The 21,855-nt window shown below is 39.7% G+C and overlaps 1 protein-coding gene across 3 annotated transcripts in view; it reads right to left on the reverse strand.

Moving 5' to 3' along the window:
• Window positions 1–21,855, reverse strand: part of MYLK (myosin light chain kinase) — a 1,710,670-nt gene that overhangs the window by 7,763 nt on the left and 1,681,052 nt on the right. For all 3 annotated transcript variants that reach the window (XM_086957081.1, XM_086957079.1, XM_086957080.1), the window contains exons 29-32: window positions 14,524–14,676; window positions 12,858–12,981; window positions 6,201–6,330; window positions 1,587–1,727 (exon numbers count right to left, since the gene is read on the reverse strand). In XM_086957081.1, coding sequence (XP_086813207.1) covers window positions 1,587–1,727; window positions 6,201–6,330; window positions 12,858–12,981; window positions 14,524–14,676 — 548 coding nt within the window. The remainder of the gene's footprint in view (window positions 1–1,586; window positions 1,728–6,200; window positions 6,331–12,857; window positions 12,982–14,523; window positions 14,677–21,855) is intronic.

Consider the following 21,855-nt stretch of genomic DNA (forward strand, 5'->3'; position numbering starts at 1 on the left):
TTCATATATCCGTCTAAAGCAAGTTTTTATGGATTATTTCACCCCATAAAACTTCAGCATTCTAGATTATCTTAAATCGTTTTTTTAGTTCCCCTTAAAAATAACCAAGTCTTTGTAATGGAGTTAACTTATAAACCAAGGTGCAAGTAATATCCGACAGAAAAAGTTTCTTCTAAAATCACTGAAAACATAATACCCCTTTCAGAGAATACTAGTTCTGAAAGTATCGGTTTATCAATATCATACATCGCTGCAATCCAGGCATGAATTCAAAACAGAAAAAAAGATTGTTGAGATGAAGACTGTCAAATGGGTGAGGACTCAAAGATGTAGAGCCAAGCAATGCCGCACTGGGCAACAGCATCAACAGGTGTGAAGCGCCTTGCTCTGTTTTAGGTTTCCTGATATCTGTTACACATTCTCTTTCCAAACACTCTTCCTTGAACCTATTTCTCATTTTACCTTCCCAAGAAGACCAAAGCCAAGTGATATTTCCTATCCTCGGACACTGATTTATCTTATTAGCAGTACAATTAATTCTGTTCATTATCCTGAGTATTATTCTTACCATGATCCATGGAAACTAGATGTATGCTGCCAGAAAACATCAAGGTTTATAGCACACAAACATTGTTTTGCTTTCTCTTAATGGCCCAATGATATTGCTTCTCCTACTCCTAAAATTGCTTCCTTTCTTTCTGGGCCCCTGTTTGGCCATATCTAGTCCTTCTCATCTCTCTAGCTTTAAACAATTCTCATTGGAATTCTATAGAGAACTTATTTGAGTATTACTGTCAGACTCTGTTCGGGTGGGTGTGAGGAAAGCAGGGTCTACTGGGTCTCAACCATAGAGTGGAGGTAATTTGCCACTGATATACTGGGGATCTTCCCACTGTGGTTCTGGCAACTAGGCCAAATAAAATCCCTTCAGCACTTGACTGTCAGTATGGCGGACAAGATATGGCGGGCAGTCCCAGGCTTCCTAACACATCCACAAAACAAAGGATTGTCCAAACCTCTAATTGACTTTAAAAAGGACAGTATGTTTTTTAGTAACTAGGCCTATATACCACACATCCTTACATTCCGGATTCAAGTGAGTGTACCACGTATCTAATCTATGACAGCTCACTAAGAAGTGATGGTACTGTGTACCAAAGCGTATGACAACTCGCTGAGAAGTGATGGTACTGTGTACCAAAGCGTATGACAGCTCACTGAGAAGTGATGGTATTGTGTACCTACGTGTAGGATAGTTCACTAAGAAGCGATGGTACTCTGTACCGAAGTGTACGACAGTTCACTGAGACTTGATGGTATATGTGTATGTTAGTCCCTGAAGTATAATGAACCTAGGTTGCCTGGGGGGGCTGCCTTTGTCCGTCACCAATCAGTGCTGCCAAAATCCCCAGACACAACACATCTTCCCACTGAGTTCCTCCAAGTCTGAATTTTCAAAGTAAATATTTTCTATTAACTCCATCGGGGCTGGCAGGGTAAAATAAATCAGACGATGAATGGGATCTGGAAGCAAGGGTTTCCAAACAGGTGAACAATGAAAACACTTCACAAAAAAAAAAAAATACCTTCAATTTTGCAGTCAAATCTAGCAGCACTTCCTTCCACAACCTCAATGTTAAGAATCGTCGTGGTGAAATATGGCTTGATGCTGGGTCGCTCTTCAGCTACCTCCTCAAGGAAAGTTTCACTCGTGTCTTCTGAAATGACTAAAAAGATGTGTTAGTTTTTAAAGTGAGATGTTGTAGGTGAACATTATGAATGATGCTGAAATGCTTTCTGTGCAACAGGCTTCTCTTCTTCCCTCACATGGCTGATGGGAGTTAGGGCTTTGTATAATATACAGCACATTCCTGTACCTTAAAGCACAAGGAAGTTATATGTGTGAACCACAAGTGCTGTATGCCTGGACTTTTTCCTGTTCCCATCTACCTTTTCTGAATAAGACGTGCATGGGAAAAGAACAGGCACGAATAGGCAATGAGGTCTATGCTCAGTGCTAATGGCATAAGCGCACATTCATAAATCTTAACACCCCTCAAAACAAAAACTGCCAAATAGCATAAATTAGGAAGAAGCACCAGCACATTTTCTGAATGCTTTTATTCTCTCTTAACCATCATTTTTTAAATAATACAAATATGTAGAAAACAAATAAGTTTAAACACAAATGTTTTGCCTACAGAAAACTGTAAAAACCCAACATAAGTGAGCATGAGTTATAATACATTTCAAATTTTAAAATAATAGTTTTTGCTATCTATACTTTATAACATACAATAATTACAAATTTAGTTTATTCAACAATTGATGGAGATATTCACAATTGTATTCCAGTTTGATTTTACACCAGACAACAGTGTTGCTCTCCTCAAATTGAAATGTTTGGTTGAATTTAATGATATTAGGGCAAGGTTGAGTGTTTATCATATCATTCAATTTTGCCAGGTAAGCAGAAGCAGTGTTGAGACTTTGAATATATCTTGCCTTATTCTATGTAACGGGTGTGGGATTCATAATATGTCATTTCAAATTGTAGGAAAGTGAAACATTATGTGGTATGGCTGGGTAACCATAGCATGTAATATTATCACAATACCCCAAAGATGGTCCTTGAATTCACACTAATAAATCCTTAGCTCAGCCCTGAAAGAGTAGTAAAGAGCAGTCTGGCTTTACTAGAGGAACACGTGTTCCTCTAGTATTTAGACAGCAAAATGACTGGAATAACGTACATATAATCAGAGTTATAGATTTTTGAAACAATATTAAATCAGTGCAGAAAAATACATAGACAAAATAAAATTGCGGTCATGGGCAAAATCCACTAGTGACAATCGGTCACTTGCAGGTTGAGTTACTTGGAACCCTTATAGGGTTAAGGTCATGCTGCCCCAGGACCAGGCCACAACAGTTAGATCAATTTTATCCAGCACGTGGAGTCCAGGTGCAGAGTTGTTCTGGCTGTCCTTGGTGCCACGGGTGGTGCTGATTTTACTGCTTATATGGTGCTGCAAGAAACAGAATACAAATATATAGAAGATACACAGCTGCTGATGTCGGAGGATGGTTGCACGGTGTTCCCTGTAGATACAGCATTGAGTGTGGTGGTCAGTTTCCGGATTAGTGACTACCAAGACTTGGCAGCGGGAAGCACAGTGAAAAGCTTCTGAAACTTTACTGGGTGTGAGGGAGTGTGGTAGCAACCTGAAACTTTGGGACAGGTGGGACTACAACTTCTACAATGCATCGGACCATCTAGATTTGCCTGATCCCACTGAGGGCTCAGTGGTCATCGATTCTTTGGTTCCGATGAGTGTTTTTACCTGCAATTTGCAGCAGGCTAGTGCCATTAGTCCAAGGAAGACTGGGGGTGCTTCTCGCTTCCACCAGGGTTCCTCTTTTCAGGAGTATTGAGTTTCAGCCAAGGACGAGTCTCATTCACACAGTTCCAAGTCTGTTGCATCAGGGACAACGCATCCCTCTTTTGCTTTTGTGCTGTGGGCATAGTCCTGTTGTTGGCGACAGGGGTCTCCTCTTTGTCCTTCCTTGAAGTAAGTTGTTCAGATCTGAGGTTCTGGTGTTGGGGGAGGTCCCTTACATCCTATATTTAGGGGAGCTAGGGTTGTGGCAGCTAGTAGCCAATGGGCAGATGGTGCCTCCAGCGGATTACCCCCTTCCCCTGAGGTGACCACAACTGGTAGCGTAGGTCACCTTTTCTACTACCCAGAACTCACAATTTCTACCCTCCTAAAGATGGCAGAGGTTGATGTTAGGTGTACAGATCAGGCTGTCCACTCAAGAGGTGTGGTCAACCTTCCTGAAGGTGTACACCTCTTGCATATCCAATTTCCCGCCTTGCCCCGGTGAAAGGAGCCCGGGGCAAGGGCAGGGCAGTGTCCTCCACAGGGGACAGCCCAGATGCATATCAAAGGCGGTGCAGCCTTTGAAGCTTCATGTTTCGATGAGCCAATTCACTAGCCTGCTGGGGAGGAGGGAGGTGTGATCGTCTTCTTGCCGGGCCTTTGTTCCCGACTCCTGGGAGTGATCACACTGCCTGGCCGGAGGTCAGAATGCAGGCTTGGTGGCAGCAGGTGCAGGAAAGTGCAGGCTGGTCAGCTAAAGCACAGTGAAGCTGGGGCAACCAGGCGGGAAACATCTAAGGTGACACATGTGTGCCTGCCATGTCACCCATGGCACAAGAATCGTGTCATGGGTGAGAAGGCACATTGTTTGATACCTAACATGACCTATTTTAGTGGTACCATGATGGGGCTGCCTATCTCAATAGTGCCCGGTTGGCAGGCCGTGTTATCCTTTGGACCGCTAACACTCATAGTAGTTTTCAATGGGGACGACTATTATAGAGACATATAGGCTTGCACTTATGTTCCCATACCTTTAATGTAATGCATCCTGCCTCCTGGGCTGAGGAGGCCTACCTGAGGGGGTGCCTAACATATATTTGAGGCAGTGTGTTTGACTGTGAGGCACATATTGATAGCACAGTAGAGTTTGAGCAGTTTGCCCTGCTACTGCAGCCTGAAATGGCAGGCCTGCTGTCAGTATTATGCTTGGGTTACACAGGATGGCACAAAACCGTGCTGAAGCACTGGGGACACCTTTAAACCACCTATGCCCGGGTACCCCTGATATATTAGGGACTTATAAGGGGGTAAAGTCTCTGTCAATTAGGATTACCAATTCAAACAACAGTTTTAGGGAAAGAGTACTGGCACTGGAGCCTGGTTAGCAAGCTTAAGAGCACTGTCAGAGTCAAAAGCCATAATCTAGTATTCCAAATGGGGGAATAAATGTGGCGACATCTGGAAAAAAAGCCCTTCTTTCTTACACAAATGAAGTATAATAATCACAAGGAACATTTACTCTGTGGTGGAGATTGATATTTTTAGATAGTTTCATTCTTACAGAGGTCATTTAGACCCTGGCAGTAAACGAGCTCTTCAGATCTATCGAGGCCGAACCCTTCGTTCCATTGCGGAAATATACTGCCAAATTTAGAGATCCCCATCAGGCAGCTGGGGATCTTAGTGCCTTCAGCTGAGTCACCAGTCCTGTGGCTCCAAGAAGTTTTTATACCTGAAAAAAACCTTCTAAAGTAGGATGTAAGGGTTTGGGTGTCGCTATTGAAAATAATTACATTTCACAAATTTGTCATTACCATATATCAATAAATTATTTCTGTAATAGGAAGGCATTACATCTCTTTGTAATAATTATCTTTTGGTAGGTTTCGCCTGCCTTCATTATTTTACAGGTACAACCCTGCTTCTATGTTAATGAGAAAACATGTCTATGTATAAAATGGAGGGAAAAGGGAGGTGTGTTACAACTACTGACATCAGTATGTTGTGCAATATGTAGCTCTGGATGGCGCCTCCTCAGAAGAAGACAGGCAGTGATAGTCTACCAACGGGGGGCTGGATGTAAGTGTAGGTTCTACAAGACGAGGTTCCACATTCTATGTATATAAACTCTGGTATGGAGAGTTAGAACTGAAAATCAATGCAATACTCATGTTACAAATGCAGGCCACACCCCGAGGTTAGACTGGAGTAAGATGGGAGCAGGGACATCATTCGGTCACGTGTTGAAAGTACTGAAAGCACAACACTCACTTCCAGTAATCGTGAAAAATTTTAAGCCACTGAAATGGAAGAACAAAAACAATACAACTCTGAAACAAAAGTCAAGGTTGTCTTTAATGTGAAGCCTTTCATGTGTCCTGCGGGTAGCTAGTAGCTAAGTTACAGTTCTTGTGTTTGAGGGGATGTTAAATGATAATATTGCCAATCCCATTGGTACTTGTGAAATAATATAGTGATTATAAAACGTGGTAAAATATGGTTCATATATATATATATATATATATATATATATAGTCAAAAGAAGACCGTGCCTAAAAGAAAATACCTAAAAAACTGCACACCCTCGCTTTTGCAAAATGTCATCATTGTATGTAAAATATTGATTTATTTTTTTACCTAAACGGACTGCAAGTGAGGTCCTAAAAAACAGTACCAGCTTAGTTCAGATTCAACAGGGGATAAAACATTTGTGTAGGGAGATGTTACCACCGTCTTCTTGTTAACCCTGAAGATGAGCTAAACAGTGGAATATTTCATGGAAAAAGCAAATAAAACATTCACTTCGACAATTACCTTCAGGTTCTACTTTGTCTGCACTTAAAGGACTGGTAGGTGAACTTCCAGAAGACTTCCTGCCACCGACTCCTGATATCATCGCCATAGAAGAAAGCCTCCCAATGGCTCGAACTGCATTGCCAGTTTTCTGAAAAGCAATTGAGAACTCCTAAGTGCTTGTATTATTAAAAAATGTCAGTTTCTAAAATAGTCTTTCCTTAAAATGTATTGCTTTCTAGTACACTTTTACACACTAACATTTTGTGTTTAAAAGGTTACCTGGCAGCAAAGGCAGGAAGATTAAAAATAATAAAACAAATCTGTGTCCTAGGGAATATCAAGATGGTATATCAAAAGGGAAAAAAACATTTAAAAAAATGTATGGCGACAATAACTTAACCAGTAACATAGCATACGCCATGAGGTGCAGTTTTCAATCAATCTTCTTATTAAGATTTTCCTGTTGAATGCATGCGTTTGACAATGAAAATATGGGCACCCTCAACCTTAGTCACATTAGCAATGCGATTGAATTATGAAAGCGACTGTTGATGATAGTTAGCCAGAACCTCTCACATCAAACAAACATTTGTCTCCCTCCTCCTCCCTGTATGCCTGCCATTCTAGCTAATCTTGCCATATTTCTTGGGGTAACCCCTTGGCCATTCTTCTTTTCCACTTGATTAAGCAAGGAGGGGCTGTGCACCGCCAATCCTCAGGAATATCTCTTTTCCCTAGAGCTAGGCCCAGACCTTTTCTGCATGCAAGAATCCCTCATCTTCGAGAATACTCAATAAAGCTTGCTTTGGTTGCAATTCAATTGGGTGTTCCAAAACGGTTTCAGAGAATCCGGAAATGTTGTCACAGAAGTGGTTAATATGATTGCATAATCAAATCGTGCGTAAGAAATCTCCCAACTCTTTGTGGTATCGTAAGCAATTTGAGCCCAGATCTTTGGGCAGTACCCAAAATATTCAGGGGTTAAATAAAATCTGAGGTGGTTTTTAAAATTGTGTTACATGTAGAGTCTGCAAGAGACTGATGCCTCTTGTGTAACCATGCCTGCAAACATCTACTCCTCATCCTCTAATTGACCTTTAGTCTCTCCCATTTTCCTCTAAGCTGACCAAAGGCATTGGGAGTATTTAGGATTAATGTTTTGTAAAGATATAATATTTCATCCATAAAATTGAAGCAGGACATTGGTATTTTCGAGTCAAGTGATCCAAATTCCGCTATTTCAGTTGTGCTGGACGGATATGGTGCCAACGCATCTCTGAGTTGGAGGTACTTATAAAATTGGGAATTTAGAAACCCGCATTCTTTGCTAATATCCAAAAAGGATTTTATTGCTGTTTCAGTTAAAGCATCTCTCAATAAGTTGATTTCCAGGTGATCTCAACGACAGAATCCCTCAAGTGAGGCCACGTTGATGGACTATGACATGTCAGTTTCCCATGCCAGCGTATTTGCTTATTAGATGTCTGTTAGATCTCAGGGCAACCATAGTAGCTGGCAGAAAACCTGGTGATGGCTTGCCACCATACAAATAGGGAATTGTGGACCTGGCACCCAATAGCCACGCTTCAACTGTATATGTTGGATCAGGGATTGAACAAACTAGGGATTCGTAATCAAGTCATTGGCAATGAGATTCTGTGCACTGCAGTAGGTTTACAGGGTCTACCATAGCAAGCTGTCTTTAAATGTCAATGTGCTAAATTTTGTAAATGAGATGAGTGGTTGACTTCTGGTCCAAAGAAACTCATAAGTGTGGTTAAGGTTGTTAATGTATTTGTAGATAAGGCTAATGGGTAGTTTTGCAAATTATATAAGACTTTAGTGTCATTTTCAGCAACACAGTTCTGAAACGCAGTGATAGAGGCAGGGCAAGTCAATTTTGTGTACCCTTATGGGCCATTCCAACAATGGAAGTATACCGTACATCTGGGCCTCAAAGCCATTGTAATTCAGATGCCAAAATATTCTAAGCTGCTTGTGTTCACCTATAGTCTCGGGCTCTTTATCCAGGTCTTGTACTTATTAGGGGTACAAAGCAGAAACCGTGCTGTCTTTAAGCACGTGGCACTTGAGTTCGGAGTACGGGCGAAAGTCATTTGTTGTTTGGATCGCAAGAGGTCCAGAAATTAGGGGCTTGTCAAGGTATAACAGTAGATCATCAGCAAAGATGGACATTTTATCTACCAAGTTAGCTGACCTTTGAAAAACTGTAATGGATGCGTTCTTTCAAATGGTTGCTTCCATGGGCTCAAATGCTAGGGCAAATACCTGTACGAGAGCAGGGACCCTGTACTGTACATACGGTCAATGGTAAGTACAAAACATTGCCCCAATCTCAACTCTGGCTTTGTGGTTTGAGTATACTAATCATATGTAGGCCATGAAGCAGTGTCCAATATCTAAATGTCTCAGAAGTGTATAGAGATGTTCCCATGAATGGCAGGTATTTAGTTTGTGGCCAAGCATCAAGGCATGGGGAACTCCCCTAATCTTATGTCTCCTTGCCTGGTATGCCATAAAACCACTTTGATCTGGTTGACTACCTAAGTAAAAACATTGGGGTGAACCTACACAGTGGTGCAATGATCCAGAAGTGTAAGTTCTACCTAGTGGTCGACATGTTTCATGCTCAACATAGCAATTTGTCAGGACCAAGTGAAATAACAGTGTACAAGTACAAGTACAAGCCTTGTTGACTGCTTTCGGTTGAGCAAAAACAGGCAGGCGATGGAGGGGCTTTAAAAAAAAAAGTACCCTCAAGCTAGTCCTAAGACAAAGGAATTCTTTAAAGGCAATCAGCTCTCCTTTCGTACGAGTACAATCCTGTCTGGGAGCTATCTGTAGCCTCACACCTATGTGCCAGAGTAGTGAAGTGGAAATAAAGGCACACAACTTGTTATAATTTCTCAAGCATCTAAGGGAAATTCCATTTTGGCAGCAAACTTATGACCATGTTCAATCCCTATATAAAAAAGCATGCACTGTAAATGTCAGGTGTATCAGACTGTGTGAGTATTTATTTGATTCGCCATTTAAACACCCAAAGTTTTTCATGAAATTCTTTTTAAGATTCCACTTCCTGTTATGTCACACACCATGATGTCACTTGCATACTGTTTCACTTAACTTAGTCCCATCAGTTCCTTATTTTAGGACTTGTGCCCTAATATAGCCCATCACCAGACAACATCATAGACTCCTCCTCTCTCAAACTCCAGATGTACATCTCTTGCAAATTAGTTTGAACCTTCCTATAAACCCACCAGATGAGATGGTAGATCTTCTCCTGTCACATCCACTTTGACACTGTTTAAAAGGGCCTCTGTACATTGATGTAAACTACATGTCCATTTATGAGATTACCAATAAACCAATGTGTGATAAATAGGATATCATCATCATGTGGTTAGTTACTGTTTTGAATCCTAAGTTTAAAGAGGCTTTGGACGACAGATGGTCTGTCAACTCCCTGTTCAGATCTCCTTCACAATCAATTTGAAACTTTAAACTGCTTTTGAGGTCCCTGGCTGCCATGAGGTGGTCACATTTGTAACCCATGCAAGTTATTGATTTGTTTTCAGGACCATTTGCTCTTTGTGAAAATGCCCTTCATCGAAATATAACAACATATTGTTATAACTCATGTGCCATTTTCCATCCCAGATATTTCCTTGGTAGATGTAATATAATTGTGTTTTTTGTATAATGCTTACTAGATCCTGGAGCATGGGGGCATTATACATGAGACAGCAACAAAATAGCAAGTGTGCAAAGGATCGAGGGTAATCTAGTACTTAGAGCAGCTTCAAAATAATAGCATGTGTGCCCAGGACAGTCAAACATAAGGCATGTAGTGCAGGCAAGTCCAGTATTGTCAAGGGTAAGTCGTGTATTAGTAGTTAAGATTAACTCAAGTATTTCCTTCATTACTTTTAGTTGCACTCTTACCTAATAAGCATTCTGGATGATACTAGTCTATGTGTGACAGTGCGGTCATTATCAATAATAATTTAAAAAAATTATGATCTCAGAAGAAGTCTGTTGTGACACTGAACAGGAGCTTTATGGTACCCAAATGCTTCTTATGATATAGTACAAAAATGCAGAATACCATCCTCTGCATAAACTAAATGTTCCACTCACCTTGCTAGACCAGGGTAATGCAATCAAATACCACTTAATTGTTTCTGGTGTACCTATGAACCTAATGATTGTATTTTTGTACTTATGACATTTTCATGTAATTTATTTGCATTCAATATTTGTTTCACATTTTGAAAAATATTCTTTATCATGTTTTCACAATAAGTGTATAATGTTTGTGCACAGTTTGTGTAAAGGTTGTGTTTAAACCTCGTATCTAAAAAAATGGTTCTAAAAATGTAAGCATGTGAAAGTACACATGAGCTTTATAATTTATTTAAAAGCTTCGTTGCTGATAATTAAAAAAACAGCACTAACATTCGAGACCAGGCACCATTGTCTTTTTCCCAGTTTATAGTGTCCAGCCTGGCCCTGTAGGACAAAACCCCTGTATTAATATAAAATCAAATACCTCAGGGCATAGATCTTCCAACCATACCAGAAAATGGGTATGCAGAAACATGATAGACAGCTTAATAATAATAATAATAATAATAATATTAATAATAATAATAAACCAATGTGTAATAAGTAGGAATGTTTGAAGGTTCTTTATTACACAGGTTTATTCTATTAGAGATCCTGATGATTGACCAACCTGAAATTTGCATATTTTCAGGGTTTTGCCACATCTACGCACTTGCTTAGATTTTCTCAGCAAAATGGTAATATTTCCTTAGGAGTGTAATCCATGTGAGTGTTATATGGAACTGAAAAGGGTTGTGCTGGTTTAATTGCAAGTTAAATTTAACATTGTTTTAATCACAACTGATTTTTTGTTGCTTTTTAATGGAATCTATCTACTTTTAAATGATCGAGGTTGTTATGGGATGCAGCCAGTTGTGCCGTATGTGGCTACTTTTTTGTAGTATGCATGTTCTGTATCCTCCTACACATTCTAGCGGAAAGGTTACTTTGTGGTCCAGGGTCCCCTGTCCCTGAAAATCAGTTGAGCAAACTCAAAGTCTTATTGTTTCAAACTGATTTGTTTCTCACATCAGCCCGAGAAACATTTGACCACTAACTTGCATGAACCTCTTCAGAGGTGTGATCACTTTTGCACACTCAAATGTCACAACGTTTCGGTGAATTTTTACACCACATTTTTAATGCTTCTAATACAATTGGAGTAGCACACTTTTTTTAAAGTGATTAACTCTGGACTGGTTTATACTTTTCTGGCTATGCTTAGAGTTATTCTGTCCTTCATTTCTTCCTTTTTTTCAAGTATTTTTGGAGGCATTCCCATCACCCTGTTGCTCATTGCTCCTATTTTGGTTGCTTCCACAATGGATGTCCCACAGCTAGGCCAAATGGTGATAGAACTACCACACGTCCTTCTGTGTCATTAACATGAGACAGTATTTTGAACATTCAATGTTGCTGGAACTGACTGAAAACTGGTCTGTCCTTCTGGCCCATATGGCTTCAAAGTACAGCCTGTGTTTCGATGTCTATGTCCTCATTCGTTGCCTTAACTCGACTTATGCCTTGCTACACAATTGTCGCAGGTTCCTGATCTAAATCTGAATTGACTTCTGCTTTCCTGAAATGTGGGCACTTGTCTGATTCTGCACTCCTTCCCCTGTTGCCATCGGCAGCAGCTGAATGGCTTGGTAATGATAATTTTCTTGACTTGGATATTGCTCTTCAGGCCTCTTTCATTGTAATTGCTGTAGATGTGGGTTTCTTCCTGGCCCCCATTGATGCTTTGGACATGGATATTGTGGATGTCTTTAATTGTCAGTTTTGATGGGGTTTGACTTTGACTTTCCTATAAAAGAGTTTTTATGTAATGCAAGGCTTTTAAATAAACATCATGCTATTGCTATTTTTTATATAGCCGTACCCTGTACAAGGCTACTGACAGAATCTATAACTCTGGAAGGTTAGGAGTTTAAATGCTGTACTGTGAGCTAGCCGGACCAACATTTACTATTGATATGAGTAGACTCTGCTTCTACGTTGTGAAGTTTTGTTTGGTTGACCTAATCTAGTAGAAGGCAGCCAATTAGAGTTGCAATTTATGTCCTGCATAATAAATATTCATTAGGCAGGTCAATCTGTGACCACCACCAAAATATAATTGTATGAACTGACCTATCAGTAGATAGGTCTGGTCCTAAAAAGCATACACTTTACAAAATGCTGATTTACTAATTGTGATCACTTATTTTCAAGCAGCACTTTTGTACATCAGACTCAATGGGTTGTAATTTGCAAGAATTTACTGGACGCTTGCAGGAGTTAAACATTGCAATGTTACACAACAAAAGGGACTTTACATAACCACTCTGATCATCAGAACTCATGCTCAAACATATAGTTGAATGTGAAATCCCGCCCTATGACAATTTGTAAAACAGCTATTTTTTTTGTGTCATTAGAATAAGACACATGAGCAATATGCAGTATAAACTTGTACCTTGTTGTATCTCATTTTTGACATAGAGGGAATAGCAGGGAAGTGTGAAAGCTGGTAAGGCGGGGTTTTCTATATGGCTGAATTACCTGCCATTTTCGCCTTGCCATGTATTTCTTCATCCTATCCTTGGAGAGTTTTTTGGCTTCCATGGTGCTGGTGTCTTGCTGCAGCCACTTATGCTGAAGGCACTGTGTACAGTCTAAGCGGTTCCTGTGCGGAGAGATGCAAAAGACATTTAGGCAATCTTCAAGAAAACCTAATAAGCTGAGGTTAATAAAGAATGCACAGAAGGACGTGTCAGGATTTTCTAAACAGAGGATATCAAGTTTACGGTGAGAATGGCCGAATTCTGGCCAGATTTTGAGAATCAGCAGAACTATATATATTTGAAGGCAATTGAGCTAAATAGAATTGATTTGTATAATCAGTGGTTATCATGGCAATATGTCTTGGATCAAGCCTTCTTGGACCAATGTCGGATATCCCTGTTGTAAACAATTTCCACCCCTAAATAATGTTTACATCACATGCTTTTTCACCTTAGAAAGTGTCCATGCTGTGAATAAACTGCTTTTTTCCAGATGAATATTTTAACTTGAAAATTGTAAATCTCATATTTTTGATAAATCTATTAACAGTCCCTACAAAGATACACTTCAAACCAACAGCCTCAATGAAAAGTACCTCTTGGGAACACACTTTAGGTGCTTGTTTTCCTTACTTATGAAAGGAACTACATTTCCCAAAGAGATCACTTCCATCAACCACACTCTCAATATTTACCTAACCCATGCTTACAAACTCCAGTCATGGAGAATAAAACAACTCACGAACAAACAAAGCCTATACCATACATTAAGTCCCAGCCTGTAATAGCCTGGAAGAAACAACAAACTAATATACAACAACAAAAAACAAGGAGGAGACCAGATTAGGTTCACCTGGTGCAATTTAGAAATCACAAAAATGTTGCTACATCACATGAATACCACAAGAAATAAAGGGTTTGAAACCCCCAAGGACATATTAATTCTAGCTGTGTATTAGGTCAAATCATACAATGTGTTTCTAAGTACATATAAATGCCATATGTATTATGTAGTAGTGAGTAGACTGGTATACACATGCGCAAGGATTGAGAACCTTGTTTGACTTTCATTCAGGAACCCTACAGAATAATATCTGGAAAAAAACATTAAAAGGTTTTGGAAATATAGAAAATGGTAAACATTATGCAAGCGATCACATGGACTAAATTTGTGACTATATAGCTCTGGACATTTAAGAAAATGGCAACTATGGGGTCTTAGTTATCTTTCGGGGGAAATACCTTTGGAACTAACAGGATTAACTGATGAAGTACACCCTTACACGGTCTAAGATTCTCAATCTGGAAGCAGATATACTTACAGATTGTATTACAGAAATCTAGCATCTCCCTCAAGCCTACAGTTTCTCCTAAATGCACCACCTTACAGATACCAAGAAAAGAGGCAAATGTGCCCTTAAACAACTATTCTATGCAATCTATATTATACATTCATTATATAAATCTCTGTTCTCATGAGCCCCACTGTAAAAAAGTCAAGAAACACTGCAGCACCTTTTAGATGAAATCATCTTGACAGAAGAAAAGAAAACTGTAGGCTTAATTTCCAGCACTAGTAGGCGAGTTCTTAATACCAAAATGTCATGTTAGCACTTGCAAAGTGTAACTAAAAGTTTGGCAATATTTTAAATATTTTTCTTTACTTCATATCCTTCTTTAATAGGCTGCTGATGAAGTCCTTTGCATCTTCTGAGATTTCATCGAAGGCTTCGTCATCGAAGTCCCAGGTGGCGGAAGTCACATTAGCCAAGGTTTCATTGTCATTGTCTCCCATGAAAGGTGAGAGACCACTGACTCTGTTGAGAAACAGAAAAGAATGTCAATGTTTAAATCTATGTAAAACAGTGGTGGCTGTGAACTTTGAAAGTGGTGGGGTGTAACTTATCACACCTTCTGAGTGAGTCTATCAAACAAGCCTAAACTCTATAAAGAGGGGTTGATAAGGGTCTTACCCAGACACAATGTTTTAAGAGTAATAGGGAGAAAGGGTCCCTATTTCACCACAATTGTCAAATGTACTTATACAGCACAGCTTTCGCATGCATTTCTGTGGGCACTCGCTCAGAAAATTCAAAGAATAATGTTGAAAGGAAGCCCACCTCTCACAAGAGGCCTAATAGGCAATTTGGGAACATCTGAGCCAAACAATAACATTTTAGCACAAGTGCCCCAAAACAATGGTTAAACAATTGCTAATAAAAAACACAGGTTTCATGGGTGATTCAAATATTTACAGAACTTGCTAAGGACTCATATGATTTTTCTAAATATTGAAAGCAGCTCCCTTATTGCCTTTGATTTTACCCTCTCTGTTCCCAGCCTCAGATTGCTAGTCAAATAAAATGAGCAAGCATAGCTTTCCCTCAAATTTGAAAGATTTCACAATCTATCAGAAAAGGAGTCACTCAAGAGCATATCATCGGACCTTAAGTAGCAATTATAATTAATGATAGCAAGGTCATAAAAATAATCAGTATATATTTTAAATTTGTAGTCATGAAGTAACAGACACTGCACCAATCTGATTTGTTAGACATGCACTATACCGACTTTACAATCTCATATCACTAGATATAATGGTCTCAAAATTAGCATGGTTGATAATTCCAATATCAGTGTGAAATATGTTCTAAATTGATTATTAATGCTGCAAATATCAGCTGTTTATTTTTTTTACAGAAGCAGTTCATGCTTTCCAAAACGCAAACCGGTATAGCACAGGACAGAAGCAAAACAGGTTTTCCTCACACATAGAATGAGTTTACCAAAGGTAGCAGTAGTGCTATGTTCAGTGATGAAAATATGCTCAGCACATGTAACAACAGAGAAAGCTTGTATAATACACATAAACAGTGCAAGCTGCAAGAGTTTTAGTTACACCGAACATTGTCCCTCAAGCACACACAGAAAGTTCAGCACAGGCATTATCACACAAAATATAATACATATAGTATGACCAGCAAGTAAGCAAGCTTCCCTGGTACATGAATAACCTTGTCAGTAGCATTGTAAATGTAATGGTAATTGCATTTATATAGTGCTGACTACACCTGACGAGGCGTCGAAGCGCTTTTTCGGCGAGTAGCACGCTACACCGGGACTCATAGAGGATTAGTGTTGAATTAGTATAGTGAAACATGGAAGTACATTTTAAGTGGTGGATAGGTTAGTCCGGTATTTGGATTTGGAATGATAGCAGAAGGATAGAGGAGGACAAAGGTTTGTATTTATGTAGCGCTTGTTGACGCACGCTATTCAGGAAGCCTACAAAGGATTAGTGGTGAATTAATATGGTGAAATATGAAGTAATTTCAGTGGTGGATATTAGTCAGTTACTTGGAGTGAGAAGGATAGCGGAGGGATAAAAGGGGAAGAAAGATTTGCATTCATATAGCACTTGTTACCCCTGATGGGTGTTGAATCGCTTTTCTGGTGAGTAGCACACCACTCCAGAACCCATAAAGGATTACTGTTGAAAATTAGTACAGTAAAAAAAAAATATGGATATGTTATTCAGTTATTTGGGTAGTATATTAGAATAGTTTAATCTGGAATTTGAGAAGTGAACATGTTAGTCTGTTAATTTCGATTGAACAGGATATTGCTATTATACTGTTGTTAGTTGAGAGTGATTTTTTAAAAGGTACACGTCTCATTCTAACAAAATCATGAAATGAAGTACTCTTTTGTGCTCAGAAGCCCGGGCTTCGTACAAGGTATAAGGGTTGCTTGTTTTTAAGAGCCAAGTTGCTTTCCTTTATCAAAGTCTAGTTAATTAAACAAAGTTTGCTTAAGTAGTAACAGCACTGTATCACATATGGTGCTCATTTTGGCCCCGAACGTGCCACTGCCCTTCTTCTTAAGACACAATTAAAATGATTAAGACTCAAACTAAATTTGATTTTTTATGCATCTTGGCAGCAGGCAGTTTCAGATAATTAACAATGGAACTTCACCAGAGACCTCAACAAATTGAAATCTCTAATAACACACAAAGAGGAATCTTTCGCACACAATGCAATACAATTTACAACATGTATTCTTTCCTTGCTGTTTCTATCTAGCCATGCCCTTACAAATGCACAAAAACTAACACCTTGCAGTCGTTAACTTTTCCCCTGCCCTGCCCTGCCGGCTAGAATGTTATGACGTAGTTGGGGGGCACAAGCTAAAAACCGGTTTTATGTCTTAACAATTACTGCCTAAACCACGACTTCTTGAACAACGAAAGCTAAACAACAGACAGTCCTTAACGACTACATTTTTAACAACTACTTCCTAAACCACGAAAAAAAAAAAGATTAAATTACCCATTACCAATTAATGCCAGTATATTGTTTCGAATAAACATGTAAAGAGCTATGTCCAACAACGAGCACAATGAAGCAGAGTGAGTTGAAATGCTTTGCTTATCTGCTTAATCACCTAACAAGTGACGAAAATAAACACATCAAGCTGTACACCTCTGCGCTTACACAATCAAGGACTTTTGACTTGTTTTGCTTGTTTTTTAAAAAGATTTTGATTACATTTAAACATATAAATGACCTACATGATAATGCCAGTTAATTCCAAAAGACGCTATTCCCACGTCTTGCTACCGAACTTGAAAAATGCAAACTGCCTCCAAACACTCTTTTTTCAATCCGCCGAAATGTTTGCAGCAATGCCTTTTAAAATCCATGGATGTCGAAAAATAATTATTATGCAAAAAAAAGTGCCATATCCAAATAATGTGAGGCATTTCCAGTTACTATACTGTTCAATTCAGAAGAGTTCATTCTTTCCGGATACAAACAAGATGTCAGCATGGATCCGGACTTCGTGGTTCAAGACTTCGGGGTTCCGGACTTCATTGAAGTGTCGTTGTTAAGACTTCGTTATAAAAGTAAGTCGCTGTTAGAAATTCGTTGTGTAGGATGTTTCCCCTAAAAACCACGTGCAGGAGCAGAGGATATTTAGAAAGTGCCAGCCCTCATTTTAAGTCAGCATTACAGAGGTCACAAATTCAAACCCATCTTGTGATGTGAGAGAAAAGGGTGTATCAGAGGTGGGGAAAAAAGAACCTGCGCCCCCGCCTCCTATTTTTTAACTCAGGGCTTTGGCGCCCTGCGCCCGAGGGGGGATTAAAGTTAATGTCAATGGGTCCTGCTGCAGTGCAATGGGAAACAGCAAGGGTGCCACTGCCCTACACAATAGATGATGGGTGGTAGACAGTTATGTGCGCCCAGCACATGTGCAGTGTTACTTGGAGAGAAACACTAAAACTGAAATTCAGTTTCAGGAACTCACATGGAGCCGAAATTAAGAAAACTTTTGTGCATGGAAACATTGTTCTCTCTTGCATTAGCATCAATCCAAAGTAGGGGGCAGTGGTCCCAACGCTGTTGGGAAGCAGCCGCCCCTGCATGTAATATGAATTGTGAAACTGATGGAGCAAGGATTCGCACGTTATGCGACTTGCTTGAATTCGAACCCCTCGCCTAACATTAATATAGTAAACAACTTGTTTCGTGTATTAATCTTGCACTTTTACACTACACGCGGTTGTCCCAGAGACGCTTGCCTATGTGTTCATTAATCATAACTACGCTTGCAAGCTGAAATGGTCGCTGCTATGCGGGATTCCAGTCTGCGCATGTGTAGGTCATACCCATGTGATGTGACGAACTCGTAGTTCTGGAGGGATTTTTCGCTCATGCGCAGTATTGCTAATATGGCCGCTTTGTTTCTAAACATGCTCTCTGCTTGCTACCGCTGATCTGGCTCAGCTGTTTATTTCTGCTTAACTCCTAATGCTATAGATATTATAAAGTAAGGGGTGTAGTGCAGCTATTCATGGTATACAGTGTATTCATTTTTTCTGTGTTTCTAAATTGTTTTCGCTTACTTTTCATGTAACAATCTCCGGGGGCCTGGGAGGAGAGGTGCTGCTCCATCTTGGAAGCCCATGTGTCACCAATCACGTGATAGGGGACGTGAGAGGCTCGCAGCAGTGGAACTCAGCCAGCTGGCTGCTGAAGCTAAGATGCTCATGGGAAAGTGACCCCTGCTCCAGAAGAAAACTTCGACTTGTACCTGAAAATGTTACATTTTATGATCATGTTTGTGTGCCCTATTGTCTTCATATTCGTATTCCATGGAAATTGGAATGTAAGGGGTGGATCCAAGTAATTGAATATTAATTGTGGGAACACCAAATTCTAGGTGGTGACAATGACCTAACCACCTCTCTTGTCCAATTCGAAATCGGGGATCCTTGCACTTGCAACATTTGTGGGTGGTCTACTGACCCGAAAACAGTATAACTGGCCTAGGTTTAGCTAGAGAAATTGCCCGACTTGTCCGAGTAGCTGACCTGTCACTGACCCTACGAACTCTATAGGTGATTGATACAGAGAGCTGCGGAGCACTCTGTCCGTAATTTCCACAAACTTAGTTTAGGGTGGAGAAACCTTTAAGTGCCGACAAAGCACTTTGCTGGAGAATCGAGAACCCAATCAGGGTTATTGGCGGATTCCTTGCAGAGAGGGCGTAGTGCAGGCGTTGCCTCCAAAGTTGCAGGTGTTGGTCGTACCCTTAGATGAGTCCAGTCCTGATCCATATCCTGGGGTGATCCTGTCCTGACTGTCCATGAGCTGTACCTACTCGCCTACTGGCATTCCAAGTCCTTGAGGGTCCTTTCCCGCCTTTCCTAACTGACCCGTGGCCAGGGTTAGTCCTCATTCTGTCCTAGGTAAATATAAATATATGTGGCTGTTTGTCCATCTGAATCTTTCTTTCCTATTTTTCCTAATAAAGCAAATCTTGCATGTGAATTGGCTTTTAACACTTGAACTCTCATGAAAGTATTTTACTAGCATGTTCCTTATTTTTCCCGTACCCTTACTTAAATGCTGAATTGCTTACATATTTAGTATGTTCCACTGTTACCTTTCCTATAGAAGTTGCATTTATTCTGAAGCACTTGTTTCCCAAATTCCTTAGTATATTCCAATTAGCATTTAGTAGTATGCTCCTTTGTTCTTACCTATCCTTAGTAACGCAAATATAAATCTGTTAGATTAAATCAGCGTGTTCCCTTTTCCCTCTCCTTTATATTTTCTAATGATAGATGATCCTTACATTAATTCATAGTTATATCATTTTTCTAATCTTGGTCATAGATGTTTTGATCTGTGTGAATTTTATTCTCATGGCATACTAGATAAAGGTTTTTTAAACTTCTTGCGTTTGTGGTTATTACAAGGTATAGACAAAATATAAATGTATATGGTGTTGGTGTTATCTGCCTGAAAAAACTTAATTATAGCTCCTGATTCATCGTGGTCATAGGTACCTGTTTCTCGAGGATTGGTAAGTCAGGTACACGTGAAATATATGGAAAGTAAGAATCCCGAATTATTGATAGCGCTGTGAAGGTTACCTGATTTATGGTAAATTTATTGACGGGCCCAGTAACATATATATATTGGTAAATAAGGATCGGGTGACCTGCGCGCTCTATAAAAACTACTTAAACAAGGTTCTGATGTGGGATGATAAATCCTTTCAACATCTTTTCCGTATCGAACATTTGACTCTATGGATCCCTTGTGTCATGTACGTACAAGAAGCACCAATATAACAGGTGCATGAACACCTATGCGGTCATAAAAGGATCACTCTATTAAGTCGGTGGTATAACAAAACAAAATGGGGCCCCCTGCAAAATGAGAAGAGGGGCTCATGAGTCTTCCATATATCACTGCTGCTCATTGGCCTTGGGTTGAATTGGCCCCCCTTAAGGGTTGGAGAGCCCGCGAAGGGTAGGTGGCCCCCCGGCGCCACAGAGGTTTCTGCTCCACCCATATCTTTAGTGAGCTAATTGAAGCGTTTCACATTTTAAATCACATTGGATTCTTAGCTCTCATCGAGAAAAAAATCACTGACCAAAACCGACACCAGTTAGAAACAGGAATGAAGCTAGGACATTTTCTAAGAAAATTGCCTTTGCTTGCTTTTGTGTAACTCTCTTCAGTAGTCTTTGATAAATTAGTATTACAATATAAAGTGGGTCAGCACAGAAGGATTAAAAGTTAAATTGACTGTTTACTTTTTTTTTTATCTGCTTATAACGTTTGACGAATGCGCAATAAATTTAGTGGACACTTAGCAAGTTTAGCTTACTCTTGGTAGTTGGCATTTTGCAGATCAATCAAGAATAAGCACACTAAAATAGAGAGGGTCCAAGAAGTGGTAATTTGCTATTATCTGTGACATAATATGTGTTGACAAATTCACATGAATTTTGGCACACATTTAGTACGTTTAATCTTCCGTGGGTTTGAGATGGTTTGTGCAGTTCTATTGGGTGGGGAAAGCTGAATGGGGGGGGGGGAGGTGAGAAGTTGGCCTGGTCTATTGTATTGTATTGTAATTGCATTTATAAAGCTCTTACTACCCCTGATGAGGCGTCAACGCGCTTTTTCGGCGAGTAGCACGCTACTCCGGGACCCATAGAGGATTAGTGTTGAATTAGTATAGTGAAACATGCAAGTACATTTTAAGTGGGGGATAGGTTAGTCAGTTATTTGGATTTGGAATGATAGCAGAAGGATAGAGGAGGAAAAAGGTTTGTATTTACATAGCGCCTATTACCCCTGATGGGGTGTTGACGCACGCTATTCAGGAAGACTATAAAGGATTAGTGGTGAATTAATAATGTGAAATATGAAATAATTTCAGTGGTGGATATTAGTCAGTTATTTGGAGTCAGAAAGGATAGTGGAGGTATAAAAGGGGAAGAAAGGTTTGCATTCATATAACACTTGTTACCCCTGATGGGTGTTGAAGCGCTTTTCTGGCGAGTAGCCTGCCACTCCGGAACCCATAAAGGATTAGTGGTGAATTAGTATACTTAAATATGGAGTTTGAGAAGTGAACATGTTAGTCTGTTAATTTTGATTCAAAAGGATCGTGGAGGGATAAAAGAG

This window comes from Lissotriton vulgaris, chromosome 2_1 (assembly GCF_964263255.1).
Source record: "Lissotriton vulgaris chromosome 2_1, aLisVul1.2, whole genome shotgun sequence".
NCBI classification, from domain to species: domain Eukaryota; kingdom Metazoa; phylum Chordata; class Amphibia; order Caudata; family Salamandridae; genus Lissotriton; species Lissotriton vulgaris.